The sequence below is a fragment of the Chiroxiphia lanceolata genome, chromosome 5, assembly GCF_009829145.1.
Source record: "Chiroxiphia lanceolata isolate bChiLan1 chromosome 5, bChiLan1.pri, whole genome shotgun sequence".
In the NCBI taxonomy this organism is placed as follows: domain Eukaryota; kingdom Metazoa; phylum Chordata; class Aves; order Passeriformes; family Pipridae; genus Chiroxiphia; species Chiroxiphia lanceolata.
Genome location: NC_045641.1, coordinates 56,693,271 through 56,711,443, shown reverse-complemented (window position 1 = coordinate 56,711,443; position 18,173 = coordinate 56,693,271). Strand labels below are relative to the sequence as shown.

Genomic DNA, 18,173 nt, shown 5'->3' with positions numbered 1-18,173 from the left:
GCACCTTCTGGCTCATAATGGAGTAACTTAAAAAAGAATTCCAAACTAAGATGCCATTTGGGTTTATAATACTCATTGCAGGATGCATTTTACACTTGCTACTTCATCTCTCACACAGCTACACAGGGCTCACCTTTCCTCAGCCTCCCTCAGAAACCACACACCCTTCTAGAGATTCAGGGATACATCTAAAATTCTTCACATGACCAATTCAAATAATTTGATGTGCCACTACTGAAAAAGTGTATTTGTTTTGAAGCGCTTTCTCTATGCAGGCCGAGGAGGTAAATTAAGTCCTGTGCTAACACCGTGTCTGGGTGTCCCACAACATGTTAAGACCAGAACTCCCCAGGCAAACCACGCTCCAGTCTCCTCTGGGTGGTGGAAGGACCCTTGGCTGACAGTGGGGTCACCTCCCTGCAGGCCCTGTCCTGCTGCTGCAGGGAGGTCACCTCCTGCCCTTATACTTTACTCCAGTAAAAATCCTTGCCGGCCACCTTCTACGTGCCCCCACTGTGGCCACCATCTGCACGATGAAACGCGTGAAAATAAAATAAGTTGAATGAGGAAGATCACAGGGGAAAGGGGGATTCTACCCACGCTGCCCGCATCCAGGTGGGCGCATCAGCCCGGGGACCAGCACGGCCCGTGACTGCCCACGGCCCGGGGGATGGATGGGCCCTGCCGGGGCGCACCCCCGCCACGACCGAAGACTTCCCCCGCCGCCGGGGGATCCCCATCCCAGCACGGCGAGGCGGGGCCGTGCCCGCTGCGGTGGTGGAAGAACGCGGCGCCCTCGGGACGACGGAGCCTGAGACGCGCCGGGGGTGAGGGCGCTTGCCCTCCGCTGGCAGGGGCGGGGGCGGCCGCTGCCCTCCGGCCAGGCCGCTGCTGGGCGTCGGCCTCTTCCGCCGCTGCCCCCGGCCCGGCCCCGCCCCGAGCGGCGGCGGCTCCGTGACCCCGGTGCCGTCCGGTGCGGCGGTGCCGGCATGGCCGTGCCCTGGGCTCTGCCCGCGCCCCTCAGCCCGGCGCAGCTGAAGCGCCTGGAGCAGCACCGCTACAGCGCGGCCGGGCGCTCGCTGCTGGAGCCGTGGCTGCAGCCGTACTGGGGCTGGCTGGTGGAGCAGGTCCCGCTGGGGCTGGCGCCCAACGCCATCACCATGGGCGGCCTCCTGCTGAATTGCCTGACGGCGCTGCCGCTCATCGCCTGCTGCCCCAGCGCCGCCGAGCAGGTACCGCCAGCCGCGGCCGCCGCCTCTCCGGCACAGCCCGACCCCTTCCCCGCCGACCGCCCCACGCGTCCCGGTGCCCGCTGGTGCGTCGTGGCCGCCCACGGAGGCCCCGGGCCGTGCCCCGCGGGGTGCGGTGCCCCGTCACTGGCGGCTGCACCGGGCGTCCCGTGGGAACGGGGGCTGAGGCAGCGCTGCGGGTTTGTCCTGAGAAATCAGGGGAGCGGCGGTGCGAGGCTCACACTTCGGGGCAGCAGGGGTCAAGCTGGAGATGGATGTTAAGGTTTGAATGCCAAAATGCTGTGAGGTTCAGTGGGCTCCGCTCTCCTGCCCGGCCCTTCGCTGAGCAGAGGGCCCCGCGGGGCCGGGCCTTCGGTGGGCACCGTCCTGCACTGCACGGTGTGGTTCGCACTGGTGCGTGGGACCCCTGACTCCTCCACCGACCATCATATCCCGTGTGTGCCTCAGCTTGCTGGGTAGGAAAGGTAACCCTAGGGGCTCGGGGGAACGCTGTAACACAGGGGCCATGGAGGCAGAACCAGCTGCTGGTCAGGAGAGAGAGAGTGCGGGATGTGCCCAGGAACGGGGCAGGGCTGGCTGGAGCTGGCCCTGGGATATGGCTCCTGCCCCTTCAGCATCGCTTGGTTCACAGCTGCGGCTCGGTGATGTCGCAGGTGTGTTAGCTGATAGTAGCTTAAATGTTTCCTGTCCTCGTGTGGGAAATATTTAATCGCTTTAACTTCTGGAGGGAAAACAGGCTTGTTAGCGTGGGGCTGCTGTCACTTGAACTGCGTTGCCTGCAGTTCTTCTGACAATTTAAGGAGCTCTGTCAGCTTCACAGCCTGTTAGAAGTTTCCCGTTGCAGTCTCTTTATGGTAGTTAGGGTAGCAATTATCAGGGGAAAGTTGTTTTATGTGGGTAAAATACCTTGAAAGGTGGCAGTTTTCCTTGTATTCTGGTGGGCTTAAATCCTAACAGCAGAGGTTGACTGTTGGTTTTTTTCATTTTTTTAATTACACAGGTTTACTTTGGTGAGCGTTCGTGCTAGAAAAACATTTCTTTTTTCTCTAGTTGCTTTGCCCTTTGTGCTAGCAGAGGTGTTTGTGACAGACATATCAGGAATCTGATGCAGATCAAAATTTATTTTGCTTTGATCTTGCCCAAATCACTGCCTTGATATACATCACCAGGCACTCTGGCGTTCGGTAGTAGGAGAAGGGAGAACAGAGGTGATACCAAATGGTTGGAAACCACGTATTGTCTTCTACTGGCACTTTTGGAATTAAAATATTTGTGGAACTGCTACCTTTAGCTTAGCTTTGTGATGAAAATATCAGTTGAGTGCCAGCTATGTGTCTGGATGTTCATTTTAACTTTTTCTCTTTGCTATTCAAATATAAAAGCAGAAAGTAAATTTTAAGTTATTTTCTCTTGAAGACTCTTGTACCAAAAGAAAAAAGTTGTGTTGCAGACATCCAGGGAATTATTCCTTCCAAGAAAGCTTAGGTTAGGTTTCAGGAACTTTACTGGTTTTGTGGGTTTTGAGGTGTTGGGGTGTTTTTTTTATTGTGGAAGCTGAATTTTATAAGAACCTACAGTTTGGACTACACTTTTTTGTTCAGATGTCAGTATATCCTTTATAAATATGTACTGTGAAGCCAGACTCATCCTGTTGTTTTGTTTCTTGCCTCTGCACTGCTGAGAGTAGCCCTGATTTTCTCTTGCTGCATCACTTTAGAAGCATCATTCTCCTTTGCTTGTTTAATGACTCAGCTTGTCTTCCACCTAAGGTGAGGTCATGTTTCTGGATGGCTTTTTGAAAAAGCTAAAACTGTTGCAACACTAATAGGTGCTCGTGCTTTTGTAATATCTACTTTGTAGTTTTGGCTGGGAGGTGTAGGCTGGAGGGGGTAGGTGGAACTGAAGATGATGTTAAAGATGATTGAAATCACAGACTGAACTCATATCATAGTGAACTTCAACACCACTTCTCCATATGGCCTAGGCAACTCTTCCATTCATGAACAAGTCTTGATTACCTGATGGACAAACAAGAACTTGTTCTATTCTCTTGATGGAAGAGTGGGTGCACTGGATAGAAGACTTGGATAAAATAACAAGCAGTTTGAGTTTGTTTTTTTGGGGGGGAGGGGGTGGTTCTGAGTTGGTTTGTGTGGTTGTTTTTTATTCCCTAACCAGTTTTAAGTGAGCCATTTTGTTAGGCCTTTATTAAAAACACAGAAGTCTTGATGTTTGTACAAACTGTCCAAAACAAGTAAGACTGGTAGCTGAAATCCCTCAGAGAGTAGCTGCTGACGGATGCTTGGAAAAGACATATTTCTCCAATACACCCTTCCAGCTGCCAAGACTGTGGTTTAGCAGTTTCTTCGCAGGGGATTCTGCTTGGGTTACTTGCTAGAACAGCAGCTGATGGATCTGTTTCCCCATGGACACTTTCCACCTCATGATTTTGCCCTTTGAATTAGTTGTTTTGAACCTGTTTGTTCTTTCAGCTTCCATTATGTCATGTTGCAGTGATTTCCACAATTTTGTACTGCTTACCCCCAACCCCAATGCAATTAATCTCTCAAACCATACAATGCTCCCTTGGTCTCTTAATGTAGAGACATTATTTCCCTATACACTGTTCTTTTTGTCTTCATCGGCATCAGTAGCCACTAAAAGCCAGTTTGTTACTGACCAACACAGTATGTTTTGGATTTATAAAATATTGTCTGCTTCAGGAATGTCTTCTTGTCTAGCAGGAACATGGGTTGTTTCACTGCCTCCTGTAAATGCACGTTTCAACATAAGCCTTCTTATTTGCAGCTAAGCCATTAGCACCCTTCAAGCACTGTTGTAACCAAAATCCATGTGTGTGTGGTTTTGTTGAGTGTGTCCCGTTTCCTACCCTCTGTAACTTAGGAGAGTAATCTATAAAAATAATATACAGGTGTGGTGGTGAGGAGGTCACTTGCACATTTCATTTTCTGTGGAGGGCTGAAATATCTGGTTCACTGTGACTGCAACCTGGGTTATATTTTGTTTTGAGGTTGTTTGGGGGTTTTTGACACTAATTATAAAATATTAGGAATGAAGAGTTTTGCTGATGTTAACTATGAGCAACGTGTGTTTGCTGTGTTAGAGTGCAAGGAGGAGCGCTTTGTAGGTGAGGATTTCCATTTTATCCTCACCATTTGCCAGTGAATTGTTTTGCTCCACTGCCAGCAGACTTCTCTGAAGTAGCTGCAGTCAGTTCATTAGGTTTTGCAGATGAATCTCATGTACTCCTCCCCATTCTGGGTAAAACTGAAAAGAGAACTGACTAGAGATAATTCTCGGTATTTCTAAAAGGGAGAAAGGTAACTTTGATCCTCTACTGTCATGGTTGCTCATGGAGGGGCCTAACTTTGGTAATCCTTCAAGCTCAGCCACAGGTCTCTCTAAAAGCATACAACAGTTGAGTGGCAGAGACCTTTAAAGGCCATTCTGTCCAACCCCCCTGCCATGAGCAGGGACATCTTCAACTAGATTGGGTTGCTTAGAGCCCCATCCAGCTTCACTGTAAGTATTTCCAGGAATGGGGCATCCACAACCTCTCTATGCAACTTGTGCCAGTGTTTTACAGCCCTCATCATAAAAAAAAAAAATCATCCTTATGTCTAGTCTAGATCTACCCTCTTTTATAGAGTCATAGAATCTTGGAATGGTTTGGGAAGCTGGAATTTTAGGACAGACATGCACACTAACTGTAATTATTACTTTGTATTGAATATATGTCTATTAAAAAAATCTCGTAGCAATTACAGCAGGATGTAAGCAAACAACTTGGAACAGAGCGAACACAGGAAGAGAAAAGCATGGATTATGGATATGCAGTTCAGGCAATTATAGCAAAAGGGGGCAGGGGCTCAAGGGTTCTCATGCAGAGGGAAGGAAGGGAGGCTTGTGATAGCTATCTCCACAGAATTGTTTAAGAAATAGTGTAGTGAATTTATAAAAGGATGTCATATCTTGCTGAAACATGCTGTTTAGAAAGCCACACACCTAGGGAGACCGAAAAGCAGTGGAGGGTCTAGGTGACTCCAGCTATCTCTACGATTAACTGCTTGGAGGGAGAGGAACATTGGTGAGGTGCTGTCTCTGCTTCTCTCTCTCTCTTTTTAAAAACCTTTCTTAAAAAAAACCCAACAAACTTCTCCAAACAAACAAACCACCTTTAAAACTGAAAGAGGGATTATCTTGAAGTTTTTCCTGCCAGAGGGAAAAACGAGGGGAAGATATTCACAGGCATGATATTATGTAAACAGCAAGGGCACAACTGAGCTTTTTGGGAGAGAGAATAGAGAAGTAAAAGAGGTCAAACTGGAGAAGCTGCTATGAACTGGATGTGTGTGTCAGTGGGGGAGAGTATAAAGGACGAATCCCCTGACTGTGTAGAGAAGTGTGAAGCACTGAGTGGAGTGAGAAATTCATCCAATACCAATCAGTGAGGAACAGAGCAATCAGTTGAGAATGGGAGGAGGAGGTTATTTGGCATGAAATAAGACAGTGAAGGTCCAGGAATCCTGACACTTGAAGGAAATGAGCTCTTTCAGAGAGCTTGTTGGAGAGAGGAGGATGCTACAGGAATGCAGGGAGTCCTTGGTGTGCATGTACTTGGACTGCAGTATGATTTTTTTATTATTATTTTTATGATTTTTTTATTTTTTTCAACCCTGCCCTCTTCCCCTGCTGTAGTTCAGGTTTGAACAGCCCCCTCCCTTCTCCTGCTGTTAGTACAGTTGCACACAGTGAAGGGAGGGAAATGATCCATGTTGGGGAGGAAGAGGGAGGGAGTCCAGTCAAAATGTCCTTCTCTGTTCTGGATTTGTTCCAAAGAGGGGCCATGTAAACTGGGGCAAAACTATTAGCTGTGGATTGAGGAAGTGAGATTATGGCTAAATGTGATGAATAGTTAAGGGGAACTGAATCTCTGAATATTGCAAGAGCTTGGCTTGTTGAACCCTCTGGACTTGGACTTTGCTTGAAACAAGTCGTAAGGGATCTCCCTGACACATATAGTCTTCTGCAGCTTTGTGTGCACTTTTGTGAGGTGGAATCGCAGGAGAATGGTTGCTGTTCTACCTCCATTGTTTCTGAAGGAGAGGCATGTCACACATACCTGTCAAACACAACATGCACATGGCTTATTGTTTTGGCACCCTCTGGTTCAGTAGATGACCGAACCTGCTGTATCAAATCTGTGTGTGACAAGATTCTGGGGCCGTATGGTCTTTCGGACATCCTTTTGAATTGAAGTAGAGAAGCATCTCCTCCACTGCTGGCCTCCTTCACCCAGGTTTGTGTTCTCTTCTAGTTCTGTGAGAATAGCATCTGGCTCTGGCCAAATAATACATTTGCTTGGGCAGGATATCACTTCGGGCAGAGATAATAAACACCTCATCAGTGAAAAGCTGATAATTATTGGGAGCCTCCTGACCTTTCTGCTCAGTCTGTCAGCCATGTCAGCATTCTCAAATGTTCCCACTTGTCTAATTTGTGAACTACTTGGGTCCAGCGTGGGAAGCTGTCAGGGGACATCCCTGGATGGAGAGCCAGGCATGTGAGAAGGCGGAGGAGACAGCAGCTGTAGTTGTATTGAGAGGGTGAATAGCAGAGAAAATCCGTCGTTATTAGGAACTTTGGAAACCTCAGTTTACCATTGGTGATTTGGAAAACTGTTTTTTACTGATTAAAACATTAGAGCATTCATTTAATATGCGAAATGACAGTTGATCACAAATGAATTTTGGTTATTACCACTTTGGGTTAAATTTGAACTGACAGCTAGGGGATGAAATGCTCCAGATGGTGTTTCTAAGCTCTCTGACACCTGTTCCCCTGTTCTTAACCAGGATTTTTTTCCCTTCTCCTCACCTGTGGGAATACTGATACACCTGCTACAGGTGCTAATGGATACAGATGATCCTTGGGAAGAAGGTGAACACTCTCTCCCTGCCTTTCCAGATCAAGAGTGCTTTACTTTTGGAGTCTAGGAGGACTGTTGCTTTGATTTGTCCCAGTAGAAGCTAATGCAAACAGATTTGGATCAGCAGTCTGAATGATTATACCTGTATTATAGCTTGCAACTAGACAAAAGCCATTTCTTTGTCAAAAAGATCTAATAAGAGAAGTTTGAGTTAAAGCTGATTTATTTGTTTATTTTTACATTTAATGTATTACATTTGTTTTGCAGCAAGATAAATGTAGACAGTGTTACTTTGGACAGAAATTCTTGCATCATGTTCTGTGGGTTGTGGAAACTTTCATAAACTGACTACAGTGACCAACATGCAGGCCTTCTGGTTTGGTTAGAATTGAGGCTGTATTTCTCATTTAAAAAGACTGTGCTGATGCTGTGCATGCAGCATACAGCACTACAGCTAATGATAACGTGTCATAACACGTTTCTCTTCCTTAGTGGTGTTTCAGTGATGGAAATGATCAAGTTAAGTAAGAAAGTGCCCATGCTTTGGCATTTGACTTCATTGGTGATGTGCCTCACGCTGGGGTGAATGCCGAGTGGCTAAGGAATTTGGCTGGCATATTTAGCACTGGATACAGTCTGCTTTCGTCTGTGCTGTGGAGAACCTGATAACTAAAGCAAGCTAAAATCTATTTCAGTTAGAGGTGTATGGTTGCAAAAGGAGGGGAGCCTAATGCAACCAAAAAGCCAGTGTTGTCCTGTGCAGAATTGCCAAGCGTGACCTTGTTTACTTGCTAAAATCCAGGGATTAGGATGACAAGTTTTGATAGATCTCAGTCGTTTCATAACCGGTAGAAGTGTGTCGCAGCAGGGACGCCTCGTGAAACACTGCAGGTTATCTTTGTGGCACTTCACGGTAATATTGGCGAGATCTGATCTGTCTAAATCTGCTTAATAGCCTTTACTGGACTTAGGGAATACATGAAATCGTGTTGGTCAATGTGTGCTGCAGGAGAGGAATTGCAGAGGTGGAGTGCCACAGCAGCTGTCCCTTACCTGGGAGTCAGAAAGGATCCAGCCCTGTGGGTGTTCACTTATTCAACCTGCAAGTTGCATTTCCAGCATTTATACCTGACTTTTCATGAACAGTGCTTCTAAATGCTAAGGATACCACTTGACACTACTTGAGGCAAAAATGTTACCTGTGCTTTGTTCAATAGATATTTTAAATAATTTTTAGCAAAACTTAATTCCTAGACAAAGTCATATTCCTAGACAAAGTCATACTGACTGTGCATATGAAAATAATTCTTTTGAAAGGAATGACTGCAGAACAGTTCCTTTGAACCTAAGACTGGTGTTAATGTAACTAATTCACAGCTCATTTTGAAACTCTGATAGTGTAGATTAAGTAGATAGTTGCTCCTGCATGTCTAGTGAATTACTTAATTTCTCTAAACCCCGTCCAAAGTGCTTATGTAGTCAATTTTTCTATGTTGGAAAAAATACCTTTCCCTAGAGGCTGAAGTCTTTATTTAGTAAAAAACGTAACAGGTTTTTATATGTATATGTTGTAAATCTGAGCAAATCATCTAAGTGTCTATCACATAAAACGCTGAGAGCTTTAGTAAGGGCTTTGCCACTGCTTTCTTTCTTAAAGATTAATCTTACTTTTATAACATTTTTCAGCACAAAGAATGCAAATAATTACAGAAATATGGTGGTTTTAAGGTAGAAAAAGAAACCAGTTGATGCAGAAGAGAACATAAAGTTTTGGGTTTTTTAAAAGTAAATAGAAGGACCTGTGTTCCACTGGTGTATCTGAAGTAGTTCATTACAGTAGTTACTACAATTCACATAGAAATTAGTGCAAGGTGTTTGGTTTGCCTGTTAATTAAGTAACAAATAGCACAATATAATATCATTTTGCCTTTAATGAAACAGATTATCAGCTAAGAAATTGGGAACTACCTAGTGACCTTTTATGTGAATCTCTTTCAGGCACCTTCTTGGGCATACATCCTGGGTGCATTAGGACTTTTTATCTACCAGTCTCTGGATGCCATTGATGGGAAGCAAGCCAGAAGAACAAACACTAGTTCTCCTCTAGGAGAACTCTTTGATCATGGTTGCGACTCTATTTCCACAGGTAGCCTTCACCTACTGTTACCCATCCTAGTTTATAGAAGTTACCCCTGCTCAGAGCAGGGTCAGCATATTCCCATCTTTTAGTATAACTTCTCCATCTCCTGGCCCATGCAGCCAAGTCTGCCTCTGACCTTTGCACCCTTGTCCAGTATCAGGGGGGATATTTCAGAACTTCCTTTGGCAGGTGTTGGGTAAGATGCATTCTGGTCTTATTTACTGTGCACCTTCACATACAATGTTCTTTGAATGAGCTAGATGGTGAACAAAGAACTCCATAAGAGCATGCCTACAAATTCTTTCCTTTGCGTAGCCTGTGTTTTCCATAGGGTACAGGTGATGCAAAATAAAGTATTTGAAGGATATAAAAGACTGATGCTGGCATGTGAAACTAAAGATTCAACTTTAGGAGTGAGGTGCCAAAATATCAGTTTGGTAATAGGACATCCAGCCTGGCACTTGGAAGAAGGATAATTCCATAGAAGAATGAGTTTTAAAGAAGTTGTGAGTCCTTAAGAAGTAAGCCTTGCTCAGTTTCACTTTCCAAAACTTAGTGGCTGTTGGTGCCAATGCCTTCTATAAAGCTTACTGGCTGAAACCAGTTGCTCTGGGAGTTAGTAGGTTCTTTATGCCTCATTTCCCAGAGGAGTGCAGCTGCCAGTCTCTGAGCTGAGCCCTTCAGTTGCCGGTGTTGCAGGGAACACGGTGATGACAAGGCTAGGAGAAGGGAGAACCCCAGAAGGCAGGGCCCTCACTTGGCAGAAAAGAAGTGCTGTGTTTTGGCCTCTCCTGCCAGGACTCTCCCTGAGGTTAGCAGCTTAGCTACTCAGTAAAGTATCAGTCATAGCATTACTTTGTTAGAGTGATTGTAAAATGCCCTGTGATTTTTATTTTATTTTTTGTAATTTCTCTCTATTTCAAGCAAAGAGGTTATATAACTAACATGTTCATTTCTGCTTTTCAGTTTTTGTTGTCCTTGGATCCTGCATAGCAATCCGACTAGGAACAAATCCTGACTGGTTGTTTTTCTGTTGTTTTGTGGGACTGTTCATGTTCTATTCTGCTCACTGGCAGACATATGTATCAGGCATACTAAGGTTTGGAAAGTAAGTAGGTATCTTTAGAAGCACATGTGGCTTATGTCTAGGCTGCTAGCTGCTTTCAGTTTCTTCTTGGTTTACTCCCTGCTTTCTCTTTCTCTCACGTTCTTTCTCATCTACCTTCTACTCCTGTGTTTTACCTGGCAAGAAGTTTAAACTCTGCATAATACTGAGGACTTGTTCTTTTAGCAGCTGATTTTTAGCTGTATACACTTTGTTTGCATGCATTTGGCTCTTCTGTCTGCAGATTTGTTCTCAGAACCCATAAAAGCACCGTGCAGGGTGCAGGCTCAGGCCAGAGACGTCTTGTTTACATTGCAGACAAGTGCTCTGTGTAGGAGTAGGGACAGACCAAGCATGTGCAGTACCTACCTTTGTAATCTCCCAGCCACAGAACAGTTTCAGCCCCAGGGAACTCTGAACCACATACATTTTTAGATATATTCCCCTGCTAATGGGTTTCCCTTTCATAGACATCTTCAGTCTTCCTTGGAACAAACTTTGTGCATCCATTGCATCCTTCAGCAAGGAGCTCCACAGAGCTATGGCGGTGCTTGAAAATTACCCTACGTTTATGTGGGGGCCTTGCTTTTAATCTGGCTCATGCTGGTTTTGATGTCTTTTAGGTTTTGTTTTAGGTCACAGTTCTGGAGATTGCTGTGATGACCTGATAGAAGTTTCATCTGTTTCGCTGCAGCATAGGAGGAAAAGTCATGAAGAAGTCATATCTTCTTCATGTAGAAGATATGATTTCAATTTAACTGCTAATAGTGTGGGGATTGCTGCACCCTCCTGTAGCTGTGGTGGTGCCTGGCCATGGCCTTTTGCTGTTTTTAAGCAATGAGCTGCACTTCAGTGAGGAAAAGATCAGAGACTTCCATGGCAGCAAAATGGGAAATAACTGATAGGTGAAGGCTGTCCTTCTGCTAATCCCAGTCACTTTCCAAGTCACCTGTTCATAGTCCTCCTTAGCTTTGACCTGTGAGAAGCAAATCTGAGCATCCCTGGGCACACAGGCTGGTGACCAGCTGTCCTCGCATACTGTTCGATGTCTGCGTCGAATGCAGGCTGTCCCTGGGATATTGCTAAGGGCTCTTTTTAGTTTGCTGATAATGCATTTTACCACGCAAACTATAATTCTTCTGCCTGCCTGCACATCCTGAATTTTTAAAGGACATCTTGTGCTGTAAACAAAAATAGGTGCTTTAGAGTGATGGCTGAAATAGGATCGTTTCTGTGCGTGACTGAAGGGAGATGGACTGTGCCATGAGCCCTGGCATTTTGCAGACATGATTGCTTTTCTGTGACTTTTGTTCTTGCATAAAGTGTGAGAATGATTTCCTCACCTCAGGAAGGCACTGAGACTCCTATACCACATAAAAATTACATCATTAAAAACTCAGTTACTTCTGCTTAAGCACAGTGATAGTGCATAGTACATACAGTTCAGAATGGCCTGGTGTTCCATGCTTACTGTTTGAAGTTAAACAGACAAAACTTTTCTCCAAGATAACTCATTTCTGTTCAGTGAAAACAGGTCACAGGTTTTTTCAAGGCTTGCAGTTTTGTTTCTCTTAAGAACAGAGGTGTGAGTCTAAATGAAGAAGGCATTAGTATAGTGTTCTAAACATGGTAATACATAATAACATGGATGGAAGCTTTCACTGATGCTGTTCCCAAATTAGCAGCACTTGATTTTAGAAATCGAATCACAGATTCCTACTGCTGATGGCCAGGAAGGATCAGAGAGCTGAACAATGTAACACTGTCAGGTTATGTGGAATACTGCACAGTGTCTGATTAAAGTCTTTGGACTCTGATTTGGGCTCTGTTGCAACCAACAGTCTGAGCCTCTGTAAAACTGAGTATTAAACTTTGGCACATATAATGATTCAGCTTCAAGCTTCCTCCCACCACCAGCAGCAACAAAGCCAATACAGATTAGAAATAAGTGTTAACAGTGCAGAGTGCAACCTGTGAACACTTGCACTTGCACATGGACACTTTTGAATGATGTAACCAACAAGTTCAGCAATGACTGGGTAGATGTAACACTTCATCCCTGGCAGAGAGGGAAGAGCCCACTCCCAGCACCACTGTCCCATAACAGACTGTCATTTGACTTCGAGCCATTTCATGAAATGGGCAGAAGATGAAAAGCCTACACTAGACTGGCAAACTGAACTGGCTCACCTTGGAGTCTGATGAGCACTACAGCTGGTAAAGTTGGAGGAATGCAATGGTGTAGGAAGACAAGGACTCCCCATTCTAACAGCTTTAAGTAGTGACAAGCACCTCAGCTTATTACCTAGCTGCAGTTTAAACCTAGCATATTTTATCACCATCTTTCTGATGAAAGAAGAGAGTTTAATGTTAACACGATTATCAAGTTCAGGTGAATATTCTGTTCACCAAGAGTTGATTGCTCTCTCCCTTTAAAAATACACTGTTTCCTGTGCAAACAGTTCACATGCTAAGTAAGTAACAATACACACTGACTTTGGTCATATCTTAAAACAGCAAATTTATTCTAACTGCTGAAAGATATTTTGTATTTTGAACATTTATTGTCACTGCTGGTAGCTTCAGTATGAAGATCAGGTACCTGTCTCAAAACCTTTGGTACCTTAAAAGGCACCTTTGATGTGCACAACTTTTTTTTTTATTATTATTTATTTTAAAGCTTTATTGGAAGTTTTTAGGGTTTTTTTTGTCTTGAGCCTCTCTGCTTAACTTTTTTTATATATGAGTTCTTCTCATAACATTTCATCAGTTTAAGGCAGTACTAAAGAGTTGTCTGAGAACAAAAAAGTTGGAAGTCTAGACTTGATAGGGCATACAAGGCCACCTTTTTTAAAACAGCTTTTATGAAGAAAAAGCAAGATAGCAATTACATGTCCTCAGAAATGGGACAGATGCTTAGCTATCCTTTGACTCAGTCCTCCCTTATGTCCTGCAGGCTGTATCTGTCAGATGTTTATGATATGCTGGCTTAAAGAAATCCCTTCTGTCCCAGCCTGCTCTTTACAGTCTCTGCTTTTATGTGCTCTGCTTCTATTGGAAATGGTTGATTGCATTTACCTGTAAGCTTCCCTTAAACTTTGATTTGACACTTACCTACCAACAAGTCTGTAAATTTGTACACAATTCTCAAATAGTTAACAATGTATTCATTGAAGATTTTCCTCCGTTAAAATGATATGCAGCTTGCTCCAGATAAGGAGTATAGCTTTAATTTTACATCTTAGCCAGAGATGTGTGCCTACATATAGAGTACTTTTCTCAATCAAGGAAAGTAATTTATGTACATTGATATAATTTGAAGCATAGTTACTGGGGTTTTATTCTCCTCCCCCCCACACGCATACACTTTACACACAGCAAAAAGTCCTTTTCTTTAACCAAATCTCTTCTTTTGCTTCACAGAATTGATGTAACTGAAGTTCAGATAGCCATAACAATGCTGCTCTTGATATCTGCATATGCAGGAACAGCAATATGGGACTATAAGGTAAGTGTGTTAAGTGTTCAGAGTTCCTGTTGAGCATTCAGCTCCTGTAAGTGCTCACAGTTCCTGTGGTATTTGAAGCTGTCCTATGCAAGTACCATTGACACCGACCAGTTGTCTAATGTTCTGTTTTAGCTTATTGTATAAATGCAGGTTGTTTTGATGTTGTAGTTACCTTAGATATAATGGTGTGACTCCCTATGCACAATTTAGAGCCACACAGAGGAAAAAAGACCCCATCTGCCATTTATATGAACTTCTGATCTGGAAATAATACTCTACACTTCAGCAAATAGGTTTTGTTCTGGTTTGATATATTTTGGATATTGTAACACATACATTTCTTTTCAGTTAAATGATCTACTTTAAAATTTAAGGAGGAAATGTTTTAATCTAATGAAACCATGGGATGAAGTCAGGGGGATTTTAGTTAGTCCATATTTGTGTTGATGCAGATACACTGACTTGTAACAGTTACGTCCCAGCCACATAAATGTAATATCTCTATTTATAGAATTGCTTTCTGTCTCTGACTTTTATTCTGATCTTTAGAGATGCACTTTAGTGGACAGTATCAGAAGTATATGAAACTTAAGATCTTCATCCTTTTTAGGGTCTTTACTCAGAAATTTATAGTTCTGCTTGGCTGTAGCACAAGGAAGAGCTGAAACCATTCCATACTATTGATAACCAATACAAATTAACCTAAATATAAACCACCAAGAAATTAGAATAAATTCATAACTTTACTCAGCAATTAAGAAATGCTTAGCTAAAGTTTTTCCTTTCCCCATACTGCAAGATATTTTTTGTTTGTTTTCAAAAAGCTTATTTTAATGTTGGAAAATAAAGTAGGTGCATTAGACTTTAATTATGATTAATTTCTTTTTCCTTCACTATTAAAATCTGTTGTAGTTATGCTGTATCTCAAAACACTCTATATTCAAAAATATAGTCAATGGTTTCAATTTATTACTACTTTTTTTTTAATCCTCTGCTGCCTTTGGAAGGTTCCTTGAAACTGCAATTGATTCCAAAAGGTAACTGTTTAATTAAAATTTGTATCTGGAGACTATTCAGCATAGTCTCATGATATGCAAAGATACAGCATACAAATAACCTACCAAAACACACAGCAGGCAGATGGTGTTTGTGTTTCCTGTGGTTCAGTGTTGTGTTATCCAGTGAAATAGAAGGAACTCCCCTCCTCTCCCCTCCCATACCATGGTGATGCAGTACTCTGTGTCAAGTTTTTGCTTATGTAGTAAAAGTGTTTGAAGAACATAGTAAGGAGGAACAGAGTAAGATCTAGCTGAATCTCAAGAACAGAACTTAAGTACTCAAAAGTTGAGTTTAAACATTACAAAAGATATTTCTTGTTTCCTTAGTAAGGAGACAAATTCCAAACACCGTTGTCCTGAGCTTTTTCCCGGGAAAGTGAGAGTTGAAATAATGTGTTTGTTTAGTAGGTGTGAGTGGATTCTATAATCCCTTTTTAAAAAAGGTGTTGTGCTTAACCTCTGATATCTTTCTCTGGTCTTGTTGTGGTTTTTTTGTTTTTGTTTTTTTGTGTTCTGCTAAGGTCCCTTTGGTGGGCTTAGAACTGAAGTTCTTTGCAGTTATTGGCATCCTGTGTGGAACAGCACTTTCTTTTTTCAATTACTTCCGTGTCATCTTTGGTGGAGGGGTTGGAAAGAATGGATCCACAATAGCAGTAAGTTGCTCTAAAAATCTGAATGAGGTTTGAATAATTTATGCCCGTAATTTATTGCATTTCATGATGATCATAAGGGTTTTATTTGTTTAAGCATTTAAGCAGACAGGCACATGAGTGTTGAATGGCTAAAGTAAAGACTGTATTATCTAACTTCTCTCAGCCTGTTACTAGATTTCTTCTGTTGTGGGAGCCAGCAATGAGTTTTCTTACAAAATTGATTAGTGGTCACTGCAAAGGATACCAACAGCAGTGGCCTAATGCTAATGGACTTTTGCGAGTTTTGGCAACTCTGGTTTTGTTTAATGGGATTTGCAATATGTGTAAAATCTGGACCTTACTGTGTGACTGAAGTCTAAGACAAATTTTCTGTCCATTTACATTTCAGGGAACAAGTGTTCTTTCGCCAGGCCTGCACATTGGACTACTTATCACACTGGCCATTATGATTTATAAAAAGTCTACAACTCAGCTGTTTGAAAAGCATGCTTGCCTGTATGTCTTAACATTTGGGTTTGTGAATGCCAAAATCTCACAGAAGTTAGTGGTAAGAATTTTTCTTTCAGTCCTTAACCTCCTAAAACTAAATTAGTTCTCGGCTTAACACTTGTTAGATCAGAAGGCTTCATGCAAATTTTCCCATTCTGCTCTGCCAGTTTCATTATGACCAAGACACTGAACTATACTCAGGGTCCTACAGACAGATTCTATATGATACTGCTGCATACTTCCTGTTGAATGTACTGATTAGAACTTTCAGTTTTGTTTAATTTACTCCTAGAAATATACTGTCTATCTTTAACATCCTAACTCTGGTCCCTCAAACCTTACTAACAGTGCTGTGACTTCTGATTTAGTTATCTAAAAGAGGAATTTACTTAATTTACTTTAACCATTAAAATTGTGAGAGAAACTTTCCTGTCTTTTTCTTTTTTATACATAAAAATCTCATCATGGATTAAAAAAAAATTTAAAAAAAATCTGCCTTACTACATATTTGCTAATAACAGTAATGCAGCCAGCTCATTTTTTTCTCCCAGCATCACATTTTTCCAGCACTAGAAAACAGGTATTTGACAGACTTTTTTGCTAAACAGGTGTTCACCTAGTGAGCTATCACCTCTTCAAGAGAGAGAATGCTGATAGGAATACTGAGCCTTAAGACTGAACTTGAGGCAGTTCTGTCAAGCAGATGAACTGCCTTGTTTGTTCCTTGCTCATTCGGAGGAGCCCTGGGTCCTTGTAACCAGCAGTCACCCCTGTGTGTATGTGCCCTCATTCATGGGCACTGCTGAGCAAACCATATTTCCCTGGATGCCTTATGTGTAGCTTTAAGGACAATCTGCTCCAGGAACAAATCTGTAACAGTAGTGGGGAGAGGATTTTGTGGGTTTTTCTGGAGTGAGCAAACTGCAGTAAAAACTGAAGGTGTCACCTGGTGGGAGGCCCAGCTGAGATCAGTGCAGTTTCTGTGGATGTGCCAGAGCTACAATATGGGTGCTAACCCTGCAGGGCTGCTCTTGCACACCACTCCAGATGTCAGCCAGGAATTGCTCCCTTCAGCAGATCCCGCTAGCAGGACAGATGCATCCTTGCCTGCCTTAGTGTGGAAGCCTTTGTCAGCTTCTGCCCTGGTTGTGTTTTTGGTTTGTCCTTAGACTGGAACACTCACAGGCTTTTCTGTGAATTTTGCTGTTCAGCATGGAGTTGAACATGATATATTCTTATGCTAAGAAACCACTTTGTTCAGTAGAGCTTCTCGATACTTTATTCATACTTGCCGAGTATCCACAAGGAAGGAACTAAGGAATGACAGGATGATTTCTTATGGCAGACTTGGCACTTAAACTCCTTTCCTTTTGCCATTTTTAAGCTTCCTAGTACGAACTCTTCATATCTCTTTTATTAGGTCACCAAGTTTCTACAAAGAACTCTTAGTTAAAGGTGAGCTCAAGTTGTCTCTAAGAGTGCTAAATATGGGGAGAACAGATTTCTTCCCTTTGCCCTCAGTAATGTTCTCGTGGTCAGTCTGTAAAGTGTCTCTGAGCATACTTTACTAAACAGTGAGAACAAGTCTTGTTACCTAAGCAAAAGCCTGCTTCTTAGTTAGCTTTTGGCTAGGAAAAGCCAATATTTTCAAGTTAAACTTGAAAACAACATTTCAAGTGGATAGGATTTGTTTTCAGTAATACAATTGCACAGTCTTACCCCTTTGAATACAACACTGAGAAATTAAAGAGTGGGGAAACCCCTGCGCTGGTACAGGTGTAACTTACGAGAGAACACGGCTGTGCAAGGAGGTCATACCCGTTTGCTTTTGTTTTTGACATAGGTGGCTCACATGACAAAAAGTGAAATCTCTCTTCAGGACTCTGCGTTTATTGGGCCAGGACTTCTGTTTCTGGACCAGTACTTCAACAGTTTCATTGATGAATATATTGTTCTATGGATAGCATTGGTAAGTGTTTTATACTTTTAATTTGGACCATAGTTAAAGGAATGGATTGAG

General features: G+C 42.8%; 2 protein-coding genes across 4 annotated transcripts in view; both read left to right on the top strand.

The window, feature by feature from the left end:
• The window catches only part of MYBPC1 (myosin binding protein C1), a 90,791-nt gene extending 78,264 nt beyond the window's left edge, over nucleotides 1-12,527 (top strand). The window contains exon 30 of the transcript XR_004357188.1: nucleotides 12,516-12,527. The gene's annotated coding sequence lies outside the window, so the exon portion shown is untranslated. The remainder of the gene's footprint in view (nucleotides 1-12,515) is intronic.
• The window catches only part of CHPT1 (choline phosphotransferase 1), a 22,023-nt gene continuing 4,765 nt past the window's right edge, over nucleotides 916-18,173 (top strand). For all 3 annotated transcript variants that reach the window (XR_004357189.1, XM_032688505.1, XM_032688503.1), the window contains exons 1-7: nucleotides 916-1,232; nucleotides 9,199-9,346; nucleotides 10,307-10,448; nucleotides 13,869-13,953; nucleotides 15,533-15,664; nucleotides 16,053-16,211; nucleotides 17,997-18,122. Coding sequence is in view for 2 of the 3 variants with exons in the window: in XM_032688505.1 (XP_032544396.1) it covers nucleotides 990-1,232; nucleotides 9,199-9,346; nucleotides 10,307-10,448; nucleotides 13,869-13,953; nucleotides 15,533-15,664; nucleotides 16,053-16,211; nucleotides 17,997-18,122 (1,035 nt within the window). In the remaining variant the exon portion in view is untranslated. The remainder of the gene's footprint in view (nucleotides 1,233-9,198; nucleotides 9,347-10,306; nucleotides 10,449-13,868; nucleotides 13,954-15,532; nucleotides 15,665-16,052; nucleotides 16,212-17,996; nucleotides 18,123-18,173) is intronic.